This window comes from Rattus norvegicus, chromosome 6 (genome assembly GCF_021556685.1).
Source record: "Rattus norvegicus strain SHRSP/BbbUtx chromosome 6, alternate assembly SHRSP_T2T, whole genome shotgun sequence".
In the NCBI taxonomy this organism is placed as follows: domain Eukaryota; kingdom Metazoa; phylum Chordata; class Mammalia; order Rodentia; family Muridae; genus Rattus; species Rattus norvegicus.
This window is the reverse complement of record NC_141539.1, coordinates 127,776,830-127,799,103: the sequence shown is the minus strand read 5'-3', so window position 1 is coordinate 127,799,103 and position 22,274 is coordinate 127,776,830. Positions and strand designations below refer to the sequence as shown.

Below are 22,274 nucleotides of genomic sequence, written 5' to 3'. Positions count from 1 at the left end.
TAACCACATGACATTGTCTATGATTGTCATAAAACCAAGATACAGACTGGGATCAGGGTAGGGGTGCAGGGTACTGAGTTAAGGACGTGACAGCAGTGTATTGGGTTAATTTTCAGTGTACAGAGCGGCATCCTATTAGATAGCTCTCTGTGTGTAAACATAGACTCAAAGACTAAGAATTTGGTAATTATAGCCGTAAAACTGTGGGGGTTTTCAGTGCACCTCACATTTTCCAGTTAGCATCTGAGAATTTTATGCTGACAGGGGGCTGGAGAGATGGTTCAGCCGTTAAAGGCTAGGCTTACAACCAAAACAGCAGGAATTTCATATTGACGGAAACGGTCATGGAAAATGTGAACAACGGTGCTGGGCTTGTTGTACACACACATGCACACAGGGCTGTGGGGGTAGGTGTAGAGGGTGGCTCTGGCCAGTGTGCTGACCCAACTTCCTCTGCCCTAGATGACAGGATCTGCTCGCCACCCTTCATGGAGCTCACGAGCCTGTGTGGGGATGACACCATGAGGCTGCTGGAGCAGAACGGCCTGGCCTTCCCCTTCAGTATGTACACTGTGGGCTCCAGGGTGACATCACTACTGTGGGGGGAGGTAGTCCTTACGGGTCCCCATAGATTTGAGCTTGCTTGAAGCAGTTGAAGGCCAAGTTGATGCCAAGAAGCATGTACAGCCCTGGGACCCACCTCTACCCATAACTTGAGAGGGTCCTTGTAGGGCCTGGCCTGGAGGCGTCTGTCTGTGCCGCTCTGGGGTCAGACAGTACTCAACACCAGCAGCTGTCTTCTTAGCCCCCGACAGCCCTTTGTGCCGTTTTGAGAGTTCCTCACAACCCTGAAAGCCCCTGGTCTCACCCGATATCAGGATCTAAGCAAGGCTGGGCCTGCTTGATACTTAGATGGGGTGGTTCCTGTCCAGAGGGTCCCAGTCCTTCTTGTCGGTCATATACTTACCAGGCCCACTAACCCCTCTCTGTTTCTCTCTCTCTCACATAGTTTGCAAAACCAGAGTGGCTCATGGCACCAACTCTCATGAGGTGAGTGGAAGACTTACCTATCTGCATATCATCCCTCTGTTCTCCCATTGCTCTCTCTGGCCCCTGCTAAGTTCTGTCGCTCGAGTCATACCTGCTGCTGTTGCTGGTAGCAACACCTTGGGCTGTCTCCCACATCACTCCACTTCCTGTCCCTATTCTTAAGGCTGCCTTCTTGCTCTGTCTGCCCAGGATGCTATGCTAGCTGCCAGCTGGGCACACATAGCATCTAGCAGCTCAGAGGGCCGCAAGCCGCTTCTGGTAAGAGCATACCGTGGGCCACCCTGTTGGTGCATCTCCACATCTGGCTCTGTATGTCTGAGAGGAGATAGTGTGCTCTCACGGGGGCTCTCAAGAGAGACCCATCCTTGAGACCTCATCCTAGCCTTGCACCTACAGATGCCATCCCATTGGGGTAAGAGCCTCCATGTATGTGTTTGGTAGACACACGTATGCAGTTTGTAGCAGCGCCAACAGAAATCACACCAGACTTGACTTGGTTTTCTGGCCTCAGGTTCATCAGTGAGAGGTGCTGGCTGGACTCCCAAAGAGGCTTTTGAGAGGAATGTCTCAGTCTTGCTGGTCCAGAGGAGATTTGAGAATAGAGCCAACCCCTCCTGAGGCCCTTCCTTTTGCATGGGTGCCCCCTGCCCCACCCCCCCGTGCTTTAGTGTCAAGGAGTCTTGCCCCAGTGCCAGTAGAGTGTCTGGAGAGACAATGCTTTTGGGACATGGGGACAGTAAGCATGTAAGGACTTAGAGGCTATGCAGAGGACCCTTGGATTCCTGTAGCATTCTTAGCAAGGCCCCGCGTTTTAAGGGTGAGCTAAGCAGCCCTGTGGGGAAAGCCCGCCTGGATAACCCTACTGGTGGAAGTGCTCCCAGAGAGAAGACTAAAAACGGAAGCCCAGACGCCATGACTCTTTCCAGATCTGGGTCATTCTCCTCTCCTGGCAGATGTTTACGGGGAAATGTCTATAAACAGTGTGAGAACACCAGGGGACAGGCAGTGCCAGGGGGTGGCCCTGCCATGGGAAGTCATCAGCTGCAAGGACAGCTGTCTGCTAATGTCAGGAGCCATGTGGGGTATAGTGGCTGCTTGGGTTCCCAGCTGCAATAACACCCTGAGGTGGTTTCATGAGTAAGCCAGGCAGGAAGCAGCAGGCAGCCACAGCGCTGTTCCCTGTCACCGCCGAATGGCTCCTCTGTGGCATAGGGGAACCCAGCCTCGGGATAGCACACAGCCAGCACTACTGCGGATGCTATGCGTTGCCTGTGTGCACCTCCAGGCAGTTACTGTGCCTCTCTGAGCGTCTGGCCTCATTTTATAATTGGGGGTTTGACAGTTGTGGGGAAAGGGAATTGCCGTGTAGCTTTCCACGGAGCCCTGCTCACGGTGATCATTAGAGTCACTATTGTAGGAACAGCCGCTCCAGTGGTGGGATTTATGGATTCAGACTGGGGCAGTGTTGAGTCACTGACAGACAACCCCTAGGCCAGGTTGTCACCCACCCCCCCCCCCCCCCGCTTCCAGGGACGCCATCTGGCTCCCAGGTACGTGTAGATGCACGCACCCACTCACTACACGCACATGCACGTCCTCTGTTGCTACCCCAGTACAGGTGCTCTTCCGTTCCCCAGCCAGCAGTGTGCACCTCATCCTTGAGCCATGAAGACCCATTGCATGTGGGGGTCAGGAGGATGGAGGCAGGAAGTTTGTCGCTTTAGAGAATATCTTCTGTGGATTGGGCAGGGCGGGGGACCAGTGCCTCTTGTCTTTCAAGGGTATCCAGTGACATCGAGTGCAGCAAGGGTGGAAATGAAGCTGCAAAGAGGGGGCTTCTCACAGGGTCCTCAGGTTTATCCCAGCCTGGGGATCCTTGCTTCTATGAACCTGGAACCCAGTGCACACACATGAGCTCCTCAGAGCAGTCAGTCCTCCCTCCCTCCCTCCCTCCCTCCTTCCCTTCCTCCCTCCCTCCCTCCTTCCCTTCCTCCCTCCCTCCCTCCTTCCCCACTTACAGAAGCTACAGAACCCATAACTTACCAAAGCCCCATCTACCTACACTTGAGAGTAAACATTGCTTATAGCAACAAGAGTGGGACTTAGCTGGTCTGTGCTGGGTGGTGTGTCCTAGCACCAGGGACTTCAGTCTGTCAGGTCTACAGCACCTGTGTTCTCCGCTGCTCCCCACACTGTTGCTCCGTTCTTGTAAGAAGATTGAGGGGATATCTCTTGACACCTCACTGCCATCTCAGCACACACTGGTGTTTCCACATGGCTTGGATTTTGACTTCTGTCCTGCCCGGCTGGGCTTCAGGCATGAGGTAACTCTATGGTGGCTGACGTGAGGCTGACAGTTGGTCAGGTGGCCAGTCTTTTCCAGGCCCATTAACCCTGCTTAGTGGCCCCAGAATGTGCCTGGGCTCTCTCCTGGCTATGATGTAATGGGTGGCTTAGCTCAAGCCACTGCTTCAGGTAAGCTAAGGCGACTCCCCCACCCCCACCCCCACCCTCGTCCCATCATCCTCAGGGCCCGGCTTGTGATGAGTGGAAGAGATCATAGTTGTCCTCCCCACCACACTCAGCCCCGCTCAGAGCCTCCTTCAGCATGTTGGTCCCTAGAGGAGCTTGAGGCTAGGACAAAGTTGTATTCCAGTTGGCTGAGTGTCATGTGACTGTGTGATAGGGCATGTCATGTCCGGGTGCCAGGCAGAGCCAGTTTCAACCCAGCCTCTCACTCTCCTGCAGACTGTCACTGAAGCATATGGGGCCTCAGTTTCTTTATCTGTAAAGGTATGGCAGTGTGCCCATCTCAGGCACTGTGAGGATGGCACCTCCTACTTAGGCCGGTAGCGTCTGCTTCCTGCCTTCTCCCTTTTGGGTCTTTGCGGAAGATCCTCCAGGTGTTACAGGCAACGAGTAGCACCCAACCTAGGGAGCCCTGTTCTCCAGAATTACAGTGACTTATGTTCTCAGGAGCTCTGGAGTTCACAGTCTGCTCAGCTTAATGTCGTAGACCCCGTGGATTCAAGGCTTCCCAACTCAAACAGCACGGGCTACTAAGTCCACATGCGTTCCTGCACACTGCCCTCTTGCTCTGCCTTGAAATGCTCTGGGGTCCTCAACGAGTGACTTCATTGTCCTTGAGGGTCTCAGAGGGGTCTGTCTGGAGAGCAGCCTCAGACTGTGTGGAGGAGCCCTTCACGTCCCCCTTGAAGGATGCTTACCCCCATCCATCTTGGGCACCAGCTCTTTACCACAGGACCAGGGAGAGGTCATGGTGGGGTTGCCCAGGAGGGTGACAAGCCACAGTGTTAGACTGGAAGTTGACTCTGACGTAGCCTTTGGTCTTTGTTTCCCCAGATGGCCATTGTGTTTAACCAAGAGGGCCTGAGTGCCATCCAACCTCCCTGTGTGGTCCAGAACTTCATCAACCACAATGCTGTGCTGTACAAGGTGTTTGTGGTGGGCGAGTCCTACACAGTGGTCCAGAGACCCTCACTCAAGAACTTCTCCGCGGGCACCTCAGGTAATCCACTGCCCCTCATATTGTCACTCTGAGCCAAACCCTGGGGCAGAGCTGAGATGGAGACCCAGTGTCTGTCTCCTGCTAGTCCTTGTTATTTCTGGGTTAGGGAGAGATGACCCGAGTTGAAAGAGTGTACCGTATATAGTAGATAGATTTTAACAAGGTCCCGACGAGCCATCGAGAGACCCTGTGCCCTAGGTACTGTGGGGCTCCATCCCTCAGAGCTGCTGCCAACTCCAGGAAATTCCTAGAAGCTTCCTATCTCCAGGAAGGTCCCTTGACCCACCCAGTGATGGTACCCAGGAGTACGCCAGAGTGGGTGTGGCCAGCCGGGTGTGGGAAGTGAGGGAGGGAGGTGAATGCTGACTGTATTGCATGCCACCCTTGCCTAGCATAAAAGTGGACCCTGAGAATGAATCACCTGTAGCTTCCGCAGCTGTCTAGGCGCGTCAGCATAGCAGACAGTAGCTATGTAGTCACAAAATCCCTGGGGAGGACCTCAGGCAAGTCCCAGTGGGTATAATCACCCCTGCCATGCCACAGTGAACGTCCCCTGAAACAATGGGCGGGGCCCTGGCGTCCCTCAGATGTCACGTGGTAGAGGTGTTTGCATGACTCACTGTCCCTGAGGGTCTTAGAGAAGGCCCTCTAGAGATCAGCCTCAAACTCCGTGGAAGAGCCCCCGTCCCCCATCTCGTGCACACACCTCCATCCTTGCTGGTCACCAGCTGTTTGGGGCCAGTTAAAGATGTGCCGTCCCTGGAGCTGCTCAAAAGAATGTTCCAGCCGTCCTGAAGGCCCCTCTTAGGCAGGTTCCAGAAGTTTGTGGGTCACGGCAATGCCTTTAGAAACAGCATCGTTCAGTCTCCCTGCGGGCTTCTTGGATACCGGACTCCCCAGTGAGGCTTGTTTCTACCTGAGAGGAAAAAGCTATCCTAAGCATTGCCGGCTTCCAGCTGAGCAAGCCGGCCTTCCTCTAGGCCCCAGAAGGCTCTGTTGCCCAGAGTTCCTGCCGTCATCCCTTTAGGGCTTGTTACAGCCTCTCCCGATGTCCACTCTGAACCCTCCTCCCTTGCTGACACCAGGTGGTTTGGGACAGTCCCACCCTGATGCAGACACCAGCACTTGCCCACTGAGACCATGCAGCAAGGGCAGTGTTAGACGGGTGTGCCACACGTACCACCAAGAGGTGTTCTATGGGACACAGGAGATTGAGGTCTTTACGAAAACATTTATTTACCCAGTTTTAAGAATACACTCATTGGGGGCTGGGGATTTAGCTCAGTGGTAGAGCGCTTACCTAGGAAGCGCAAGGCCCTGGGTTCGGTCCCCAGCTCCGGAAAAAAGAACCAAAAAAAAAAAAAAAAAAAAAAAAAAAAGAATACACTCATTGAACCTATGAGAAGCATATTCAGTTAAATTAGGTGGAGGCGCCTAGCAGTAAAATATTGCTTAAAAGAGAATATTGCAGGAGAGGGGTCCAGGTTCCACCCCCAGCAAAACACACACAGACATACACATACTCTCTCTCTCTCTCTCCCTCTCTCTCTCTCTCCCTCTCTCTCTCTCTCCCTCTCTCTCTCCTCTCTCTCTCTCTCTCCTCTCCCTCTCTCTCTCCCACTCTCTCTCTCTTTCCTTCTCCCTCTCTCTCTCTCACTCTCTCTCTCACTCTCTCTCTCTCTCACTCTCTCTCTCACTCTCCCTCTCTCTCTCACTCTCTCTCTCTCTCCCTCTCTCTCTCTCTCCTCTCTCTCTCCCTCTCTCTCTCTCTCCCTCTCTCTCTCTCTCTCTCCCTCTCTCTCTCTCTCTCTCTCTCTCTCTCTCACAGAGAATGGTGTCTTGCTTATGACACACCCTTTCCTTTCTTACCCAGATCAGCTCATCTCTGACTGAAATGTGGCATCTGATCTCTTTTCTTTTCCCACGAAAGTGCGTTTGTCCACTGCTTCCTCCTCTTTCTTCCTGGTTGTAAAGCACTAGGCCAGTTTCCTCCTTGGCGCTGGGAATGATAAAAGCAAGAACCCGGCAGAGTGTCTTCTCCTGTGACTGTTTCTAGGCCACAAAGTACCCTGAGGCATAAAATTCCGAGGTGGGCTGGGGATCAGAGTGACTTTGAGGGGGCCTGTCTGATCCGGCAGTGGCACCGTTCCAGCTTCCGCCTGCACGTTCTCAGCCTGACCGAGAAGACCGCAGGCTTCGACAGCCCTTTCCCCTGACTTGATGGAAAGGGGGCTTTGAGGATACTTTCCAGAGCCCTCTCAACCTTGCAGCCCCCACCACTCAGTGTGGCAGGGCCCTCAGCTTCCCACGTGCACCTTGGGAGATAGGTCTCCTGGCTTGGGGTTGTTCTGGACATGGGCTATATAGATAGACAAAGGCCCTTTCCCTCCATAGCTAGCGTTTTCCTCTGATTCTCACATGCATGTCTGTACTTAACCGTGTCAAGGTCCAAAGTCAAATGTGTGACTTACTTAGCCCATGGTACCTTACAGGTACCCAAGGAGTTTACTAAGAGGGGCAGCGTTGGTTTGTGCCAGCTACTAGGGAATGTGCCCGTGTCCTCTGCCCCTGATTCACACTCTAGGTCAGTGGTTCTCAACCTGGGGATTATATATCAGTCATCTTACATATCAGATATTTAAATTATGATTCATAACAGTATTGAAGTTGCAGTCAGGAAGTAGCAACGAAAATAATTTTATGGTTGAGGTCGTCACGACACGAGGAGTTAGATTAAATGGCCGCAGCGTTAGGAAGGTTGAGAGCCACAGTTCTAGGTGGCCCTCAGCATCTTCTTCTTGTTCTCTTTCATCCTGTACCCTGACCCTGAAGCCACATTGTCTTGGGCTCCCAGCTTTGTGTAAGGACACTACACAAAGTCCCCTCTCCCTCCGGGTCCTAAGGGTACGTAAAAGTATGGTGCCTCTTATTTATTTGAACGGATAATAAGCATCTCCAGGGTTGTCCCCGTCCTTCGATGCTACTGCAGGGTGACAGTGGTATGCAAATGAGTGGGTGGGGCCGTGCTCTCCAAGAAGACTGCAGATGCAGGTAACCTGGCTTACAGTCTGTGGTTTATTGAGCTGATTCCAGGAAGCCTTAAGTCATAGGATGCTGCTTTTATTGTACTTGCCATAGATTCACCCTGGGTGGCATGCTAGAGGGCCATCCAGGAGCCCGCCAGGCAGGTTCATTAGCAGTGTGTGTTCCTGTGAGGAATTACACACAGGGGAGACATAACTGGAGGACCAGTTTTATTGGAGATGAGAGCTGCTAGTGCTAGCACAGGCAAGTGCTAGGACACACCAGGTCGAGGGGTGAGGGAGAGCCCTGTGAGAGGGGCTAAGCAGGACAGCGGCAGACACAGGCACCTCTGCAGAGTCAGCGTTCAGTGACAGGATGGTGGCATACACCATGGGGAAAGACACAAGACCAGATGTAAAGGCTGAAACAGCAGGGTCATAGCCTACATTGTTGAGATGTCTGAGCCAGTCTGGTCATTTACCCTCCCTCTGAGTCCGTTTTCTCCCTGAGAGCAAAACCACCTGGTGACCATCACCTTGGCCTCCCACTCTTACTGGAAGTTGGAGGTGGCCCCCATGCTAAGCATTTGGGAGACTATTCCAGGAGCAGTCAATGGTTGGACTCGAATTATCAGTGCTCCTGGAAATAAGAACCTTGCTGCTAAGGGTAGAGAGCAAGAGCAAGGCCCAGGCCCCACCTGTCTGTTAACAGAACCAGCCGTCTCAAAGCTTCCTAAGGCACCAGGCACCAGGACTCTTGGCTGGGCCTAGACACCTCTAATGTCCCCTCAGTCTCTTGATGACAAGCACGGCTGGAAGCTTCTCACTCCCTGCGTCTCAGTTGTGCAGAGGTGCTTAGCCAGGTACAGCTCTTGCTTAGTGGTCCTCAGACCAGAGTGCCCCAGCCAGCAGTGTGGCAGTCAGAGTAGAGGGCATTTTCCCCTTGGAGATATCTGTACATTTGATCTGTCCCTATGAAGCAGTTAGGGACATGATCTGTCCAGTGAAACAGACATCACAAGTCTCTGGTGCTGTCTCTTCCTAGCACCGGCCCTAGCAGTGCCTCTGTGTACTTCTTGCAGGCTCCTTCAGGCCCCCAGCCTCCTTGAGCATTACTGTGCCTACCTGCTCCTGGTGGGCTGTCCACACACCACAGGCCTGCTCTGCTCTTTTGGCCTTTGCTCTTGGGAACCTATAGAGACTTGGGTGGGAGGTACCCCGAGTTCAGGAGGCTCCAGGAGAAGGAGGTCAACAATACCTATAGAAGGCCAGAGAGCCGTCCTAATTGAAAGCCCTGGTCTGGCCTCTGGCCTGTCAGGCTTTGCCTGCTACTCCTGAAGGTTCACTAGTGCCCGAGAGTAGGGACCAGTGGGCGTGCTTGACACAAGTCCCGCAGGGTGTTTATTTTTCCCAGGCTCCTCCCCAGGACCATCTCTCATGCCCCCTGTCTGGACTGGCTCTGGTCGGAGCAGCGGGAGGACTGTCGGGCACACCGGGGTGGCCAGGGGCCTCTGTGCCCCGCTAGCGGGAAGGATGCCAGGTACTTCAGCGCCTGCCTGCTTGGCTCTGCCTGAATCACTTCCTTGTGCATGATTTTTGTGGCGCCGTAGAGTGGAGCTGCTGGGGGTCAAAGCAGCCACAACAGGCTCCTGAGCCCTGGCACACATGCCCTCAGCCGGTTTCAACCTGCCCTAGTGCTTGGGGGCCTGGGTCCCAGGGATGATCTCCATGTCCTGCAGGGTGGGGTCCATGACACCTCTTTTGCAAGAACTTGAGCAAGGGTTGTCAGGATCCCATTGGGGTGGGCTGGGGGGGCTTCCATCCCAGATTGACCCTGTGCTATTCTTGGTGGGAGTGGGGCTATGAGGGGTTAATGGCCAGAACTCAACCCCTAGGCTTGTGGTTTGTGATTCTTGCCCTAACGTGTCCAAGTGCTCGAGAACGTTGCAAACTGTGCAGCCAAGCTTACATCTTCCCAGAGCAATCATGGCTTACACCTCAAGGACATTTGTGCAGGGGGGAATAAATGAACGCACCATCACATTCCTGGGACTGTGCTCCCTCTCTGGTGTCCAGTGGGGCTGAGGGATTGTGGGCGGCAGCAGATCAGACATGTGGTGTGGAGGAGACTGGGACATTACAAGGCTTTCCTGGGTAAGCCTAAGGAAGCCTTGCCTGGGTTCCTATTAAGTTGTTGGGAACCTTTTGTCTGTTGAGCTCACATATGAGTGGCCTCCTGACTGGGGGTACCTGGACCAAATGGTTTTTGGTAGACTACTTCTCTCAGGACACTTCAGACCTTGATATCTGGGTGCAGTGTCTCACCTCCTCTCTTCCCAGCCTCCTATACATACTATGGCCTGCCCAGCCTTAGGCGCTAAGGAAACCCATATACGGTGCTGTAAGGAGGTAGTGAGGGTGTCCCAGTAAATCGTTCGTTTTTATGTGGAAGGACAAATTGTGGGGTCCTGATGGGTGTACATCTCTATGCCATGCAGCTGTAAGGGCCTAGCTCCCAAGAACCCAGGGCTGAGCCTGAGGCCACCCAGAGCGTGACTGGTGTGGTGCTGCCCCCTGGTGTTGGCACTGCTGTCTTCTGGTCTGACTGACCCTGTGACTTCTGTTTTTTCAGATCGTGAATCCATCTTCTTCAACAGCCACAATGTGTCAAAGCCGGAGTCTTCCTCAGTCCTCACTGAGGTAGGTCTTCCATCCATGGCGGCCTGTGAAGGGGCCCCCAGATGAGCTGTCTAGCAGGCCAAGGTTAGCAAAACGATCCCGTGCCCACATGAAGGGCCGCATGATCATCCATCAGTGGGCATCACAGTTGTGTACCTGTCTGGAAAGGGAGCATTGAGGACCTGGTAAGGTCCGCTTGCCCCTGGAGCAGCCTCCCTCCTGCCATCATGGCTGGAACATCGGTGTGTCAGGCTTAGCGGGGATGCTTGGCGTCACAGCGGCATACAAAAAGGGTAACCAGCTTCATACAATGGCAAGCAGGGATTATCCTCACCTCTCTGATTGCAAAGCTGGGTCTTCTAGAAATTCCCTTCCTTGATAGTGACAGAAAGTGCCTTGGGCTACAGCCTTCTGTTCCCCACAGAAGTCTGGCTTCAGGCTTCCTGCACTCCATGGGGGAGTCAGGTGTTCTGGGAGCTCCAAGTGGGTCCTTCTTCCTCTCCTGGTTGTACTCAATGACAGAAGCTGACAGAGATCTGTACCTAACCTGGATCCAGGGCCTGGCCTCGTGCCTGACCTCTGACCTCAGCAGGCCAGCAGTTCCTTTTCTTGTATGGCTCTGGCTGGCCTCAAAGTCGAAGATCCACCTGCCTCTGCCTCCTGAGCGCTGTGATTTAAAGGCACGCACCATTAGCTTGGCTGGTTCCTTGTTTGTTTGTTTGAAGATGCAGCTGTGAGACAAGAAGTAAAGCGTGGCTTTGACAGGGACCTGGAAAGATAGTGCTACTATCCCTTGGGATATTGACTAATGTCGTTTTCGTCCTAGAACAAGTAGGGAAGTCTCGGACCGTCGGGCTTGTTTTAACTTTTTATTATTACTGTGTGTTTGTGTGTGTGTGTGTGTGTGTGTGTGTGCGCACACGCACACACAAGTCAGAGGACCACTTTGTGGAGTTGTGTGTTCTGTGGAAGGAACTCAGCTCTCAAGATTGTCACGAGCTAGCTCATCTGCCCAGACCACCACATCTCAAGCAGACTCTCACAGAGCTGTGCACACTGAGAAATATAAGCAGTGCCTTGTATGTGGGAATGCTGTCTTCTCTACGTCAGAAGCACTGGCATCCTGCCGCCTCCCATGAGGCCACTGAGACTCCTGCTTATCGTGGTGGCAGAAGGGAGTTGGCCTTCCACAGGCTTCCTGAGAAGCTGTCCTTGATGTTCTTGTATAGGATAGGACAGCTGGCCACCAGGAATGTTATTAGCCAGTGCCAGGGGGATGCTTTAAGGACCGAGAAGTCTCCTTGGATCGTTGCCTATTGGCCTGCTTTTTCTGAGGAGGGGAAGAGTCTACTACACCACGGGGTCCCTCCCCACACCTGAGACCTTTGAGTACCCCAGATTTCCACTCACTATACTGAACCCTTCAGAGCTGACATCTTGTGATGCAGAAGGGCAAGCACAACCTTTTCCCCGGGGACATCGCCCTCCAGAATGCCTTCTAGCTGAGCAGAACGTCGATTCTGTTCCCAGGGACCAGTGGTCAGAGCATACCCCACTCGTCCCCCTCCTGCCCCAAAGAGAGCGATGCATAGGGCATCGCCTTTAAAAATGGTCCTCAGGGGTTGGGGATTTAGCTCAGTGGTAGAGCGCTTGCCTAGCAACCGCAAGGCCCTGGGTTCGGTCCCCAGCTCCGAAAAAAAAAGGAAAAAAAAAAAAAAAAAGAATGGTGAAAATGGGCCTCGCTTCTCCCTGAGCTTTTAGACCATGAACACCTTTCGCCATTTAGAGTCAGTACAAGGGCTTGTTAAGCGTACGCACCCAGTGGGTATCTCAGTGGCACACCCAAAGATAGACAGACAGACACACAGAGTCACAAACACACAGTCCTATGATCTATCTCCAGTGAAGAAGCAGAGTTCTCTTGGGACTGCCTGTGGTCTGACCTGAGTCACGTCACCAACCTGACCCTCAGTTTCTTGATCTCTCATGAGTCACTAGAAATGCCTGTGTCCGACTTCTACACCTGTATCGCCCTTAGTGTCAGCTTCGATAGAGGTTGAGGGTCACTGGGTCAACCGACAGGAGCACCAGCTCCACTCTTCCCTTCCTCCTTTCCCAGAACCTCACAGCTCGATCCGCTTGGGTCCACAAGGCCATCTCTATGCCTTTGTCTAGTCCTAGGCCGGCTGTTTGGTGCTGGATAATCAAATGGCTTCAGAAGGATTTCTGAGATTCTCTAGCTAAGCCAAGAAGGTGCTTTTATAAACAGTGTGTCATGGGGCTCTGCAACAGGCCATGGCCCACCCACACTGCCTCACTCCCAGGCACTGCGCCATGAGCCTCAGATATCTGCTCAGCCATCAGTCCATGCCCGAGCCTCGTGGCCTAGGTCTTTTTATTAGCCTATTCCCTGGGGTGGAAAAACAGGGTCCGGGAGCAGCCGCAGAGTGGATACAGGAAGACCAAGGCTGGTCTCTGATTTGGTTTGGGACTCTGACCCAAGTGACCAGGAAGCTCAGGCAGGGCTGAGTACCCACTGTAGCCAGATGGTGGCTGTTCCCCCAAAACCTCCACCCAGGAAATACTAGGTCAGGCACTGGATACCAGGCTTTCAAATGGGGGGACCCTGCTGTTCTCAGAGCAGTGGGGACAACCTGAACAGCAGGGTATAGGTGGTCCCATGTGTCTGTCCCTGCTTGGCACATGCCTATTTTAGGGTCTTTTCTATTACTGACCAGGGCTTTTTTATCTGGTTGTTGTCTGGTTGGGGTTGCTACTGTTATGATGAGGCACCGTGACCAAAGTGACTGGGGGAGGAAAGGGTTTGTTTGGCTCGTGCTTCCACATCACAGCTCATTAAGTCAGGACAGGAACCTGGAGGCAGGAGCTGATACAGAGGCTGTGGAGGGTGCTGCTTCCTGCCTTGCTCCCCATGGCTTCTTCAGCCTGCTTTCTTATAAAACCCAGAACTGTCACCCTGGAAGTGGCACCACCACCAGTGGGCTGGACCCCTCCCCATTAATCACTAATCAATACCCTACAGGCATGCCCACAGCCCACGCTTAGGAGGCGCTTGCTTAATTGAGCCTCCCTCCTCTCCAATGACTCTAGCTTGTGTCAAATTGTACAGTTGTCTTGTTTTGAGGTACGGTCTCACTTTGTAACCCTGGCTGGCCTAGAACTCTCTATGTAAAGCAGGTTGGCCAGAAGCTCACAGAGATGCTCCCGCCCCAAATGCATCGCCACACCCAGCATTTTCTGTCCTTTTAAAAGTGATATAAAAATGCACGTTAAAAAATTAGCTATTTTAAATCTTTTTTTTTAAGATTTAATTATTTTCTTTTTGTGCATATGAATGTCTGTCTGTACACTCCATGGGTGCTTGCCTGTAGAGGTCAGAAGAGGACATCAGATCGCATGTGGATGCTGGCAGCCAAGTCCTCTGTAAGGATAACCAGTCCTCCTAACTGCTGAGCCATCTGTTTATCTCCTAAAGTGAAAAATCTAGAAGCAGCAATCACACACCCAGTGCCCTGTAGACACACCTCTGTCCACTTCAAAACATTTTCCTCCCCCTGTTCCCATGAGCACTCAATCCCTATTCCTCCTGCCCCAGCCCTTGGCCACCTTGAGTGTGACCTCCATCCACGAGGACTCCGCTGTGCTGAGCATTTTACATCACTTAACTCCCCAACGGATTCCTGTCACTCAGCACCAAGCATCAAAGGACTAAGGTCCTTTTTATGGACGACCCACACTTCTCTGTGTGGATAGCCTACAGCTTTTCCGTTTGTCTGCCCCTGGACATTTAGGCCATCTGGAATGTTCGGCCATTGGAAGATCACTGCAGTTACCATTGGTTCTCTTTGAGTACCCTTTTCTAACCCCTAATAGACCATCTATCTAGACCCTAGGGATTCTGTGTTTAACCATTTAAGAATTTTTTTTTTTTTTTGGAGCTGGGGACCGAACCCAGGGCCTTGCGCTTCCTAGGTAAGCGCTCTACCACTGAGCTAAATCCCCAGCCCCAAGAATTTTTTTAAACAAGTTTATCCATTCATTTTTGTGTGTGGAGCTCAGAGGACAACACTTTTCAGAAGTCAGTGCTCTCTTTGTACCCTGCAGGACCCAGGGATCAAACTCAGGCCGTCAGGTGACAAGAGTTTTAACCCACTGAACCATCTCAACAGCCCGGTGTATTTTAAGCTTTTGACTTAGTTTCATTTCCCACTTCGGTTTAAACCTACCCCTTTTCCCCCCAGAACTTGGTACTCACTGGCAGCTAGTGTGTGCCCTACTGTGACATTTCAACCTGAGGCGATGTGGTCCACGTCCTTGTATTAGGGAGCTACCTTTCCTTGAAGCCGGGCTTCTACTGTCCCTACCTTGTTGTCCCTCCCAGCAAGTCTAAGCTGGAGGCCTTATCATTCCCACTGCACAGATCATTAAGTGGAGGTGCAGGCCAGGTACTATAGCCCAGTCCACAGAGCTGAACAGTCTCTGATGGGGTTGAATCTATGTCCTCATCTACAATCCCTCCTAGGACTTCATTGTTCTCCCTCAGAGGCCCTGGCCTGTGGCTGTGTGTGAAGACACATGCCTTTCCCAGAGAGCAGAAACCGTGTACCACTGGAGCTGTCGGGAACAGGGTGGGCAGACTTGGGCTAGAGGCCTGTGGAAAGCATCATGGGCAGCTAGGCTTAGAGTCAGGCAGGAGCAGCAGCCGGTAGCACCTTTGGGAAAGCCCAGGTCACATGAGACAAGATGTTGTTTGCCAATACCTAGTTTACCACAGCTGGGAAGAGAGAAGCACTCTTCTCCAGACCTGCTCCTGGGGGTCCTCAGGCTCACTCCTGTAGGCTGCCAGCAAAGTGGCCCTGTGGCGGGGTGCTGGCCGGTACTCATTTCTACCTGCTGTGTCTGCCTTCAAGTTCTGGCCCAATGCTCTCTACCTTAATGTGTTCTTCCGTAACAGAACATATCCTTCCTCCTTTCTGTGACCCCGGTCCAGCCCTGGCCCTGTGTGAGCCCATTCCCCTGCCTGTTAATGTACTGATATCAGCTTCTTCAGACGTGCTTCATGCACCGGTGCCTCCAGGGCCTGGCAGTGTGGACCATGGTGGGTTAGCCCCACCTGGCTGGAAGGATGGTAGTGCTTTCCATGAGAGGGGTCTACCGTATATGGTTCCTTAGCCACAAAAGCCTGACCCGTGTATGTATGTGTTCACAGCTGGACAAGATTGAGGGCGTATTCGAACGGCCAAGTGACGAGGTTATCCGGGAGCTGTCCCGGGCTCTGCGGCAGGCGCTGGGAGTGTCACTGTTTGGAATCGACATCATCATTAACAACCAGACGGGTCAGCACGCAGTCATAGATGTCAATGCCTTCCCAGGTGAGCCTCGGGGCTGGGTGACCCTGCACTGGTGGTCCTCAGGCTGCCTGATATCTCCAAGGGATGGGAAACGAGTCAGCTTGGCTGGGGATGGGAGAACCACTCCTCATGCTGGAATCTAGGCCGAGTGCCACCTCCATGCAGCCCCAGCTCCTAAGGCGGATGCCTCTCTGGGGAGGTGCCATGCCTCCCCCCCATCTTTCAATCATCAGCGTTAGCCCTGACTGGCCTACTCAGTCCTTTCCATTGGCCCTTCCAGACCCAGTAGCTAAAAATGACTTGGAGAAAAATCAATCCCTATCATTCACAGGTAGGGAGACTGAGGCTCCTCCAGTGGCAATATTTTTCTGAGGTATGAATTGGCAAGGCCAGACCCTCCTGGGTAAGTGCTGCTTCCACTTTCCTGAGCTTCAAGGCTGAGCGCCAGGCCCACGCCTTGCCACAGCATCCCCCATTACAGTGTCTGCTGCCACAAAGATCCCCACATTACATCCCCTCGATGCTGGAGCCTCGGGACGCTTCTGGCTTGGGACGGGACTCTAAACATCCCTCAGTCTCACTCAGCCAGGGGCCCGAGGGATTACCGCCAACTGAGCCCCAGCCTGGATCTGTCGGGCTGGCAGGGAGAGCAGGTGTCATGTGCACAGCCAGCGCTCACAGGCGGGCGGGCGGCGTGCCCTGGAGACCCTAAGGCCAGTGATGTGTATGCCGTCGCTGCAGTTGAGAGGTGTAGGAGCTTTCCACGTCTGCTGGCTCATGCCTGTCATCTTAGCACCCTGGAGGCTAAGGCAGGAGGATTGCTGTGAGTTTAAAGCCATCTGGGACTACGTAACAAGACCCTACCCGAGAAGCCTGAGGTGGGGTTCGGGGGGTCAGATGAAAAAGAGGCACAGTCCAGCTTTGAGTCTCCATGGCCCCACTTCTCCAGATCCAGGTAAACCTGCCTCAGGCTGGCCCCAAGCTCCCAGCTCATAACCAATCCATGCCTTCCGGCCTCCCAAGTAGCTGGGGCTGTAGTGGTGGTCATTGCTCCTAGAAGTTCTTCATTTTCTTGATATGGAGGGATAACTAGCTCCCCCTTGCTGTTCAGGGGCATGTGTGTGGCTAGGAAGCCACCTCACCAGCCCCAAGCATCCTGGGTACTCAGTGCCTAATCCTGTTAAACCCCCAGAGAGAGCATGAACCACTCCATACCTTCACGATTCACAGCAGGGAACTAGGGACCCCAAGGAGCCCGCCAGCTCCATCTGTCCGTTTACTTGACATCTGCCACAGGCTACATTTCCTGCTCTCAGAGCTCACACCACAATTGGGAGGAAGCAGAGGATGGGGATGGGGCAGCCGATGGTCCTCTGTCATGTGTGGACACCAGAGAGAATTTAGCGAAGGGAAGGAACTTCAGCAAGGAGGAGCAGCTGTGGGACCAGGAGTGGCGAACTGGGACCTGATGGGGTCAGAGGGGAACCTCTGAGGTCTGGTGGAAGCTTTGGCTCTCTCTTTGGGCAAGAGGGGAGCATCCCATGTCTGAGGACTGTGTCTGACCAGCACGTTTAATTCCAGCTCATTGTGTTTCCCGACCCCCTTGGTGTAGGTGGTGGGGCCTCTGAGGTGAGCTAGAGTGGGGTGATGTGGGGTGAGCCAAGAACACATACAGCCACTAATGGATTGAAGGTGGGATACTTAAAGACACTGAGAAAGCCTTGGGAGGAGGGAGATACACTTCTCCACTGGTGATGGGAACCAAGAGCTGGGTGGACAGGGCCATGTGGTGGGTCTGTGACTACTAGATTGATAAGACTGAGCCCAGCCAAAGCTGGTGAGCCTGATGCTGAGAGACGGCCTAAGGGATCTGTTGTCCGGGGACCTCAGGCAGAGAGGAGGAGATACCTGGAAGGTGACTTGGTACAGAGCCAGGGTGGTATAGAGCCAGCCCTCTTTGGGCCCAGCAGAGATAGAGGCTCTGGGTCCTGCCGCTTCTCAGGAAGCCGGGGGCAGCGGGGAGTGGATATCAGGATAGGTGGGAGTCTATCAGAACACCCAGCTTTTCAGATCAGCGAGCCCCTGGCCCTGCCGTGTGCTGTGATCTCTGCCTGCCCGTGAGAGGTACTGCTGGAAGCTAAAGGACCTCATCCATGGTTGCAGTCCCCAAAAGGGCTGCAGCCTGTCACTCTAGAGACTTCACTCTGATTCTGAGACCTTTGCTGTCTTAGAACCCCAGGTTCCGATCCTAGCCCACCCCTTCACTCTGTGGCGGTTTAGGCAACCTTACATTAGCCCCTGCTTCTGCTCCTGTACAAATGGGAGCTCTTCCCCGTGCTGCAGACCAATGGGTTTGCACGGTATTAGGCGTGGAGCTGGCACCGGCTCTGCTAGTTCTCACCTCCCAGGCTGACACCTAACTCAGCCTGTTTACTGCAGGCCCCCAGGAGGTGCCTCTGCAATGCCCTGGAAAGTTTACCTTCGTTCCCTGCAGTCGTCTGCCTGGTCCTCTAGGCCTCATCTGGGAGCTAAAGCAGGGTGGTTGCTAGGTGGCAGCCTCCTGGGTTTCTAGGCAACCCAACTGGGTCCTGATGCTCCGCCCCACCCCAGCCGTACTTAGACCTGTGCCTGCCTTGCCCTTCACCCTCTTTCCTGAGTTAGTGGGATATCAGGTCCTGCAGTGGGGCCTCTGAGTACCAGGTACACAAGACCAGGAGCCGGGTCAGATCACAGCTCTACCACTTAGCTGTGTGACCTGGGCCTCATGGAGCCTCAAAGTCCCCTGTGAGATGGCTTCCCTCACCTCCATGGGTATCCTGGGGACAGAGTGGTGAAGGTGGCATTGACATTCTCAGTTCTCTACTGCTTGCCAGCCACTTTGTTAGCTTTAACATGGGTGCCCCTGCTTCCCAGGCAGACTCAGGCTTCCTCAAAACCACAGAGCAGTTTGCCAAATAACACGTGGAGGCCCAGTGGCCTGGCCCCCACACAGCGAGTGCCACCTCAGCTTTTGCCAGGAGTAGGAATGGCACCGGAGCATGTGCCAGGGTTTTATTAACCTCCTGGTACTCACTTGGTTATACTGTGGTACGGGCCGTGGTCATAGCCAGTGCCTGAAGGCCACCCCTCCCCCCAGGGGGCTAACAAAGTTGGCAGGCATCCCGACCCCAGCTCATTCTGGGAGCCGGGTACCAGTTTTAATCCAGGCATATCAGTCCGAGCAGGTGGGAGGAGGTCTCCCCTCACATCTACCTGGATGCAGCTTTCTGGGAGTCAGCAACTCCTCCCACTGAATCTGAAACCTGCTGGGTTATTCTTGAGGTCTGTCCTGGCATTCGCATCTGTGGTAGGTGTGTGCTTATGTGTGAGCACACATGTGAAAGCATTCTCACCCCGGGTGTTCACCAGCAATTTTTATGGCAGAAATGGAAGCCTTGGCAGTCTGCTTCTCCGTCCTGATCCTCAGAGTCTGGGGTACAAGTAGCCTCCCTGAAGGTGTTTTGGGGTGAGAGGGAACAGATTTGGTTCGGGCTGTGGCTACTGCTTCAGACCCGCCCGGGTCCAGCATTCCTGTGGTGTTCACAGAAGCCTGCATTGTGAAAGCTGATCTCCTGTTGCTGTGTGGACAAAAAAGCTGAGGTTTAAGATGGCTACAGTGGCCAGGACCCAGGTCTGAGGCCAGACTCAGTTTGTGAGTGAGTGCATGAGGAATCCACCTTGGCCTGGCTGTCTCTGACTGTGCATCCTGTCCTGTTGGGTGGTTACCTTCCCAAGACGATCACCGTAAGGAGGAAAGGTTATTTGGGTTTTGAGGCTTTCAAGCCAAGATGATTTTGCCCCATTGATTTGGGCCTATGACAAGGCAGATGTTATGGGAAACACTGGCAGAGGAAGCTACCTGCGGGAGAAGGCATGTCTGAAATGACTGGACAGTCTCCTTAGCTGGCCCCTCTACCACCTCCCTGCAGCTTCTTGAGCTCAGAGCAAACATTTAGCACATGATTTGGAAAGGGCACTGCTCACCCAAGCTTCAGCAGTTGGTGAGCAAGGGTACTCCCTAACAAAACAGAGTTTGTCTTTATCTGCTGGAGCTGAGGGCTTCTCACACTCAGGGGACAGACCGTGGTCTAGGGCCAGCCTGTGGACCACATACCCCAGGCCCTGTGACTCCCACCACCTTGCCTTTCCAGCCAAGCCTGAGTTGCCTTTGTCCGTGGGTTAGGGAAAGAGCCTCCCAGGTCCCAGGAGCCCATCATATCTGCTTCTGTCTCCTCTCATACCCCCTGGCTCACGCCCAGTGCCTTCTTTGTCTCCCATCTCCAGGCTATGAGGGAGTGAGTGAGTTCTTTACCGACCTCCTGAACCACATTGCCACAGTACTGCAAGGCCAGAGCACAGGAGGAGCTGCCACAGAGGAAGTGGCCCCACTAAGGCACAACAGGCTCCTGGCAGAACCGGCAGGCAGCCTGGCTGGTGAGCGGACGTGCAGTGCCAGCCCTGGCTGCTGCAGCAGCATGAAGGGCCAGGACACACCCTGGAAGACTGAGGCCGAAGCGGGCAACATGGGCGCTGGTGGTGGTGGTTCCGCCAAGCTGCCGCACCAGAGACTTGGCTGCACCACCGGCGTGTCACCCAGCTTCCAGCAGCACTGTGTGGCCTCTCTGGCCACCAAGGCCTCCTCACAGTAGCCACAGAGCCCAGGACCCAGAGGGGCGGAGCAGAGCGTGGAGCACACCCACTGGGCCAGCAGCTCCAAATGGGAACACTACTAAGAATCCCTGGTGATCTGACGCTTCTCTGTTTTAATTTTTTACCTGATTTTCTGATGTTAGGATCGGAATGAGGGGGGAGACAGAGCAGAAACACCAAGTGGTCCAGCCTGGAGGATGCCGCCTAAACTCCTGCTGTGCAGATCTCCTCACTGAGTTTACACACGCTTGTGTTCTCAACACTAGGTCTGAATGCGAGGTGGGGTGTGCACGTGCGTGTGTGCGTGTGTGTGTGTGTGTGTGTGTGTGTGTGTGTGTGTGTGTGTGTGTGTGTGGTCGTCATGCAAGTGTGAGTGTCCGTGTCTGTCTGTCTTCATGGCTGTTGTGGGCCAGGCTCTGGGCGCTCTGGAAGGAAGCCCCTATCTGGCCAGGCTGTTGCAGCTGAGCAGGCGAAGGACGAACGGTTTTCCCAGATCCCCTCCTCTTCACACCTGCCCACACCCAGACCTCACCCTTTCTCTTTTCCCAGACGTGCTCTCCTCCAAAGCTAAAACCCTTGCCCCTGTGCAGCTGACCCTTGCTTTCCAAAGCCGGGGAAGCAGTGGTCCCGCCCTCGGGAGCTCTGCATGGGGGATCTGAGTTGTAGGAAGGGAAAAGAAGCTTCCTGTGGGTGTAGCCAAGTTGCTCGTCTTCACTGGCTCACAGAATCCACCAGGCCACTATCCTCTCTACCCTGACCCCACTGCTCACTGAGATCCAGGAAGGAGGCCATCTGGCTAGGAGGCCAGGAGTCTGCCGAGACCCAGGATTTACTCTGGGACTTTGAACCGATCATTCCATGAGTCTTTAGGCTTCCACCACCTCATCTCTTCAGGGTGGTTCCCGAAACAGAACTGAAGGCCTGACCTAGTGTTCTTGCCCACGAGGATACCTGCTTCCTCATGTTCTCATCCAGGTCCCTCTTTTCAGGTGAGAGAAAACCACCCACGGGACTGCCCCTGTTCACACGTGCCAGCCGCTCCTGGTACAGCAAGGCTCAGCGCAGCCCTGCTGTGTTCACAGCAAGTCCCTTGCACTGAGCGCTAGGCAAGCCTCCAAGGGAGTTGTCCCCTCCTTCAGGCTCACTCTGTCCCCACAGCAGCTGGCAGAGCACCCACTGGCACCAAAGCCCACAGGAAAGGGCACCTGTGGAGCCCCAAATAAGTAGCCCAGGAGCCCCCAAAGGTGAACTTGTGTCTTAAGATATCAGCCCACTGTGCAAAGAGAATGAGGCCTTTGGATTGTCCTTGGGTCTAATAAGATGGTGTACACTAGAGGAAGCAGCAGCAGCCCTGGGAAGGCCACTCAGGGCCGTGCTGGGGCAGCCTTTGGGCAAAGAGAAGCTGATTAGCTTTCTTGGAAGCAGAACCCCAGGACTAACCGCGTTTACAGGATCTGAGTGTTGAACTGATGATATCTGTACGTCACCTTCCCAGGCCTGACCCTGAATTCAGGGGGTGGGAAGTGTGGCCGCCTCTTGCACTGCTTTGTCTCCGGAATAAACTACTGAGCTCAAACTGCATGTCATACATGGTCACGGTCTTTAAAGACATTCAATGATAGCGTTGCCCTTTCAGAGTAGAATCCCCAGACTGCCTTGAGAACAGAACAGACAGTGCTGTGTCCCCAGAGTCCCTTCCTCTCCAGGGTCACACATGGTCAGCCAGGCTCAGGTATCATGTATCTGCCTCCTGGCTGGACAACATTTTCCACAGGTCTCCATGCGGGTATGGAGGAGGAAGTCACACTTTGCAGGACTGGAAACAGGAGCAGAAACCCGGGCCTGTGTTCTTGCAGATACTTTAATGATAGAGAGATGTGACCCTCACAAACATGTCACTGCAAAGCATTAGTGTCTGTCTTCACCAAGGGA

The 22,274-nt window shown here is 53.8% G+C and overlaps 1 protein-coding gene across 9 annotated transcripts in view; it reads left to right on the top strand.

Annotated features, from left to right (window-relative positions):
* Positions 1–21,923, top strand: part of Itpk1 (inositol-tetrakisphosphate 1-kinase) — a 133,344-nt gene extending 111,421 nt beyond the window's left edge. For 4 of the 9 annotated variants that reach the window (XM_087554335.1, XM_087554337.1, XM_087554340.1 and 1 more), the window contains 7 exons: positions 463–561; positions 1,010–1,050; positions 4,414–4,579; positions 9,017–9,142; positions 10,235–10,302; positions 15,512–15,674; positions 19,977–21,923. In XM_087554335.1, the coding sequence (XP_087410461.1) occupies positions 463–561; positions 1,010–1,050; positions 4,414–4,579; positions 9,017–9,142; positions 10,235–10,302; positions 15,512–15,674; positions 19,977–20,341 (1,028 nt within the window). In that variant the 3' untranslated portion in view covers positions 20,342–21,923. 9 annotated transcript variants of the gene reach the window in all.
* The last annotated feature ends 351 nt before the right edge of the window (positions 21,924–22,274 follow it).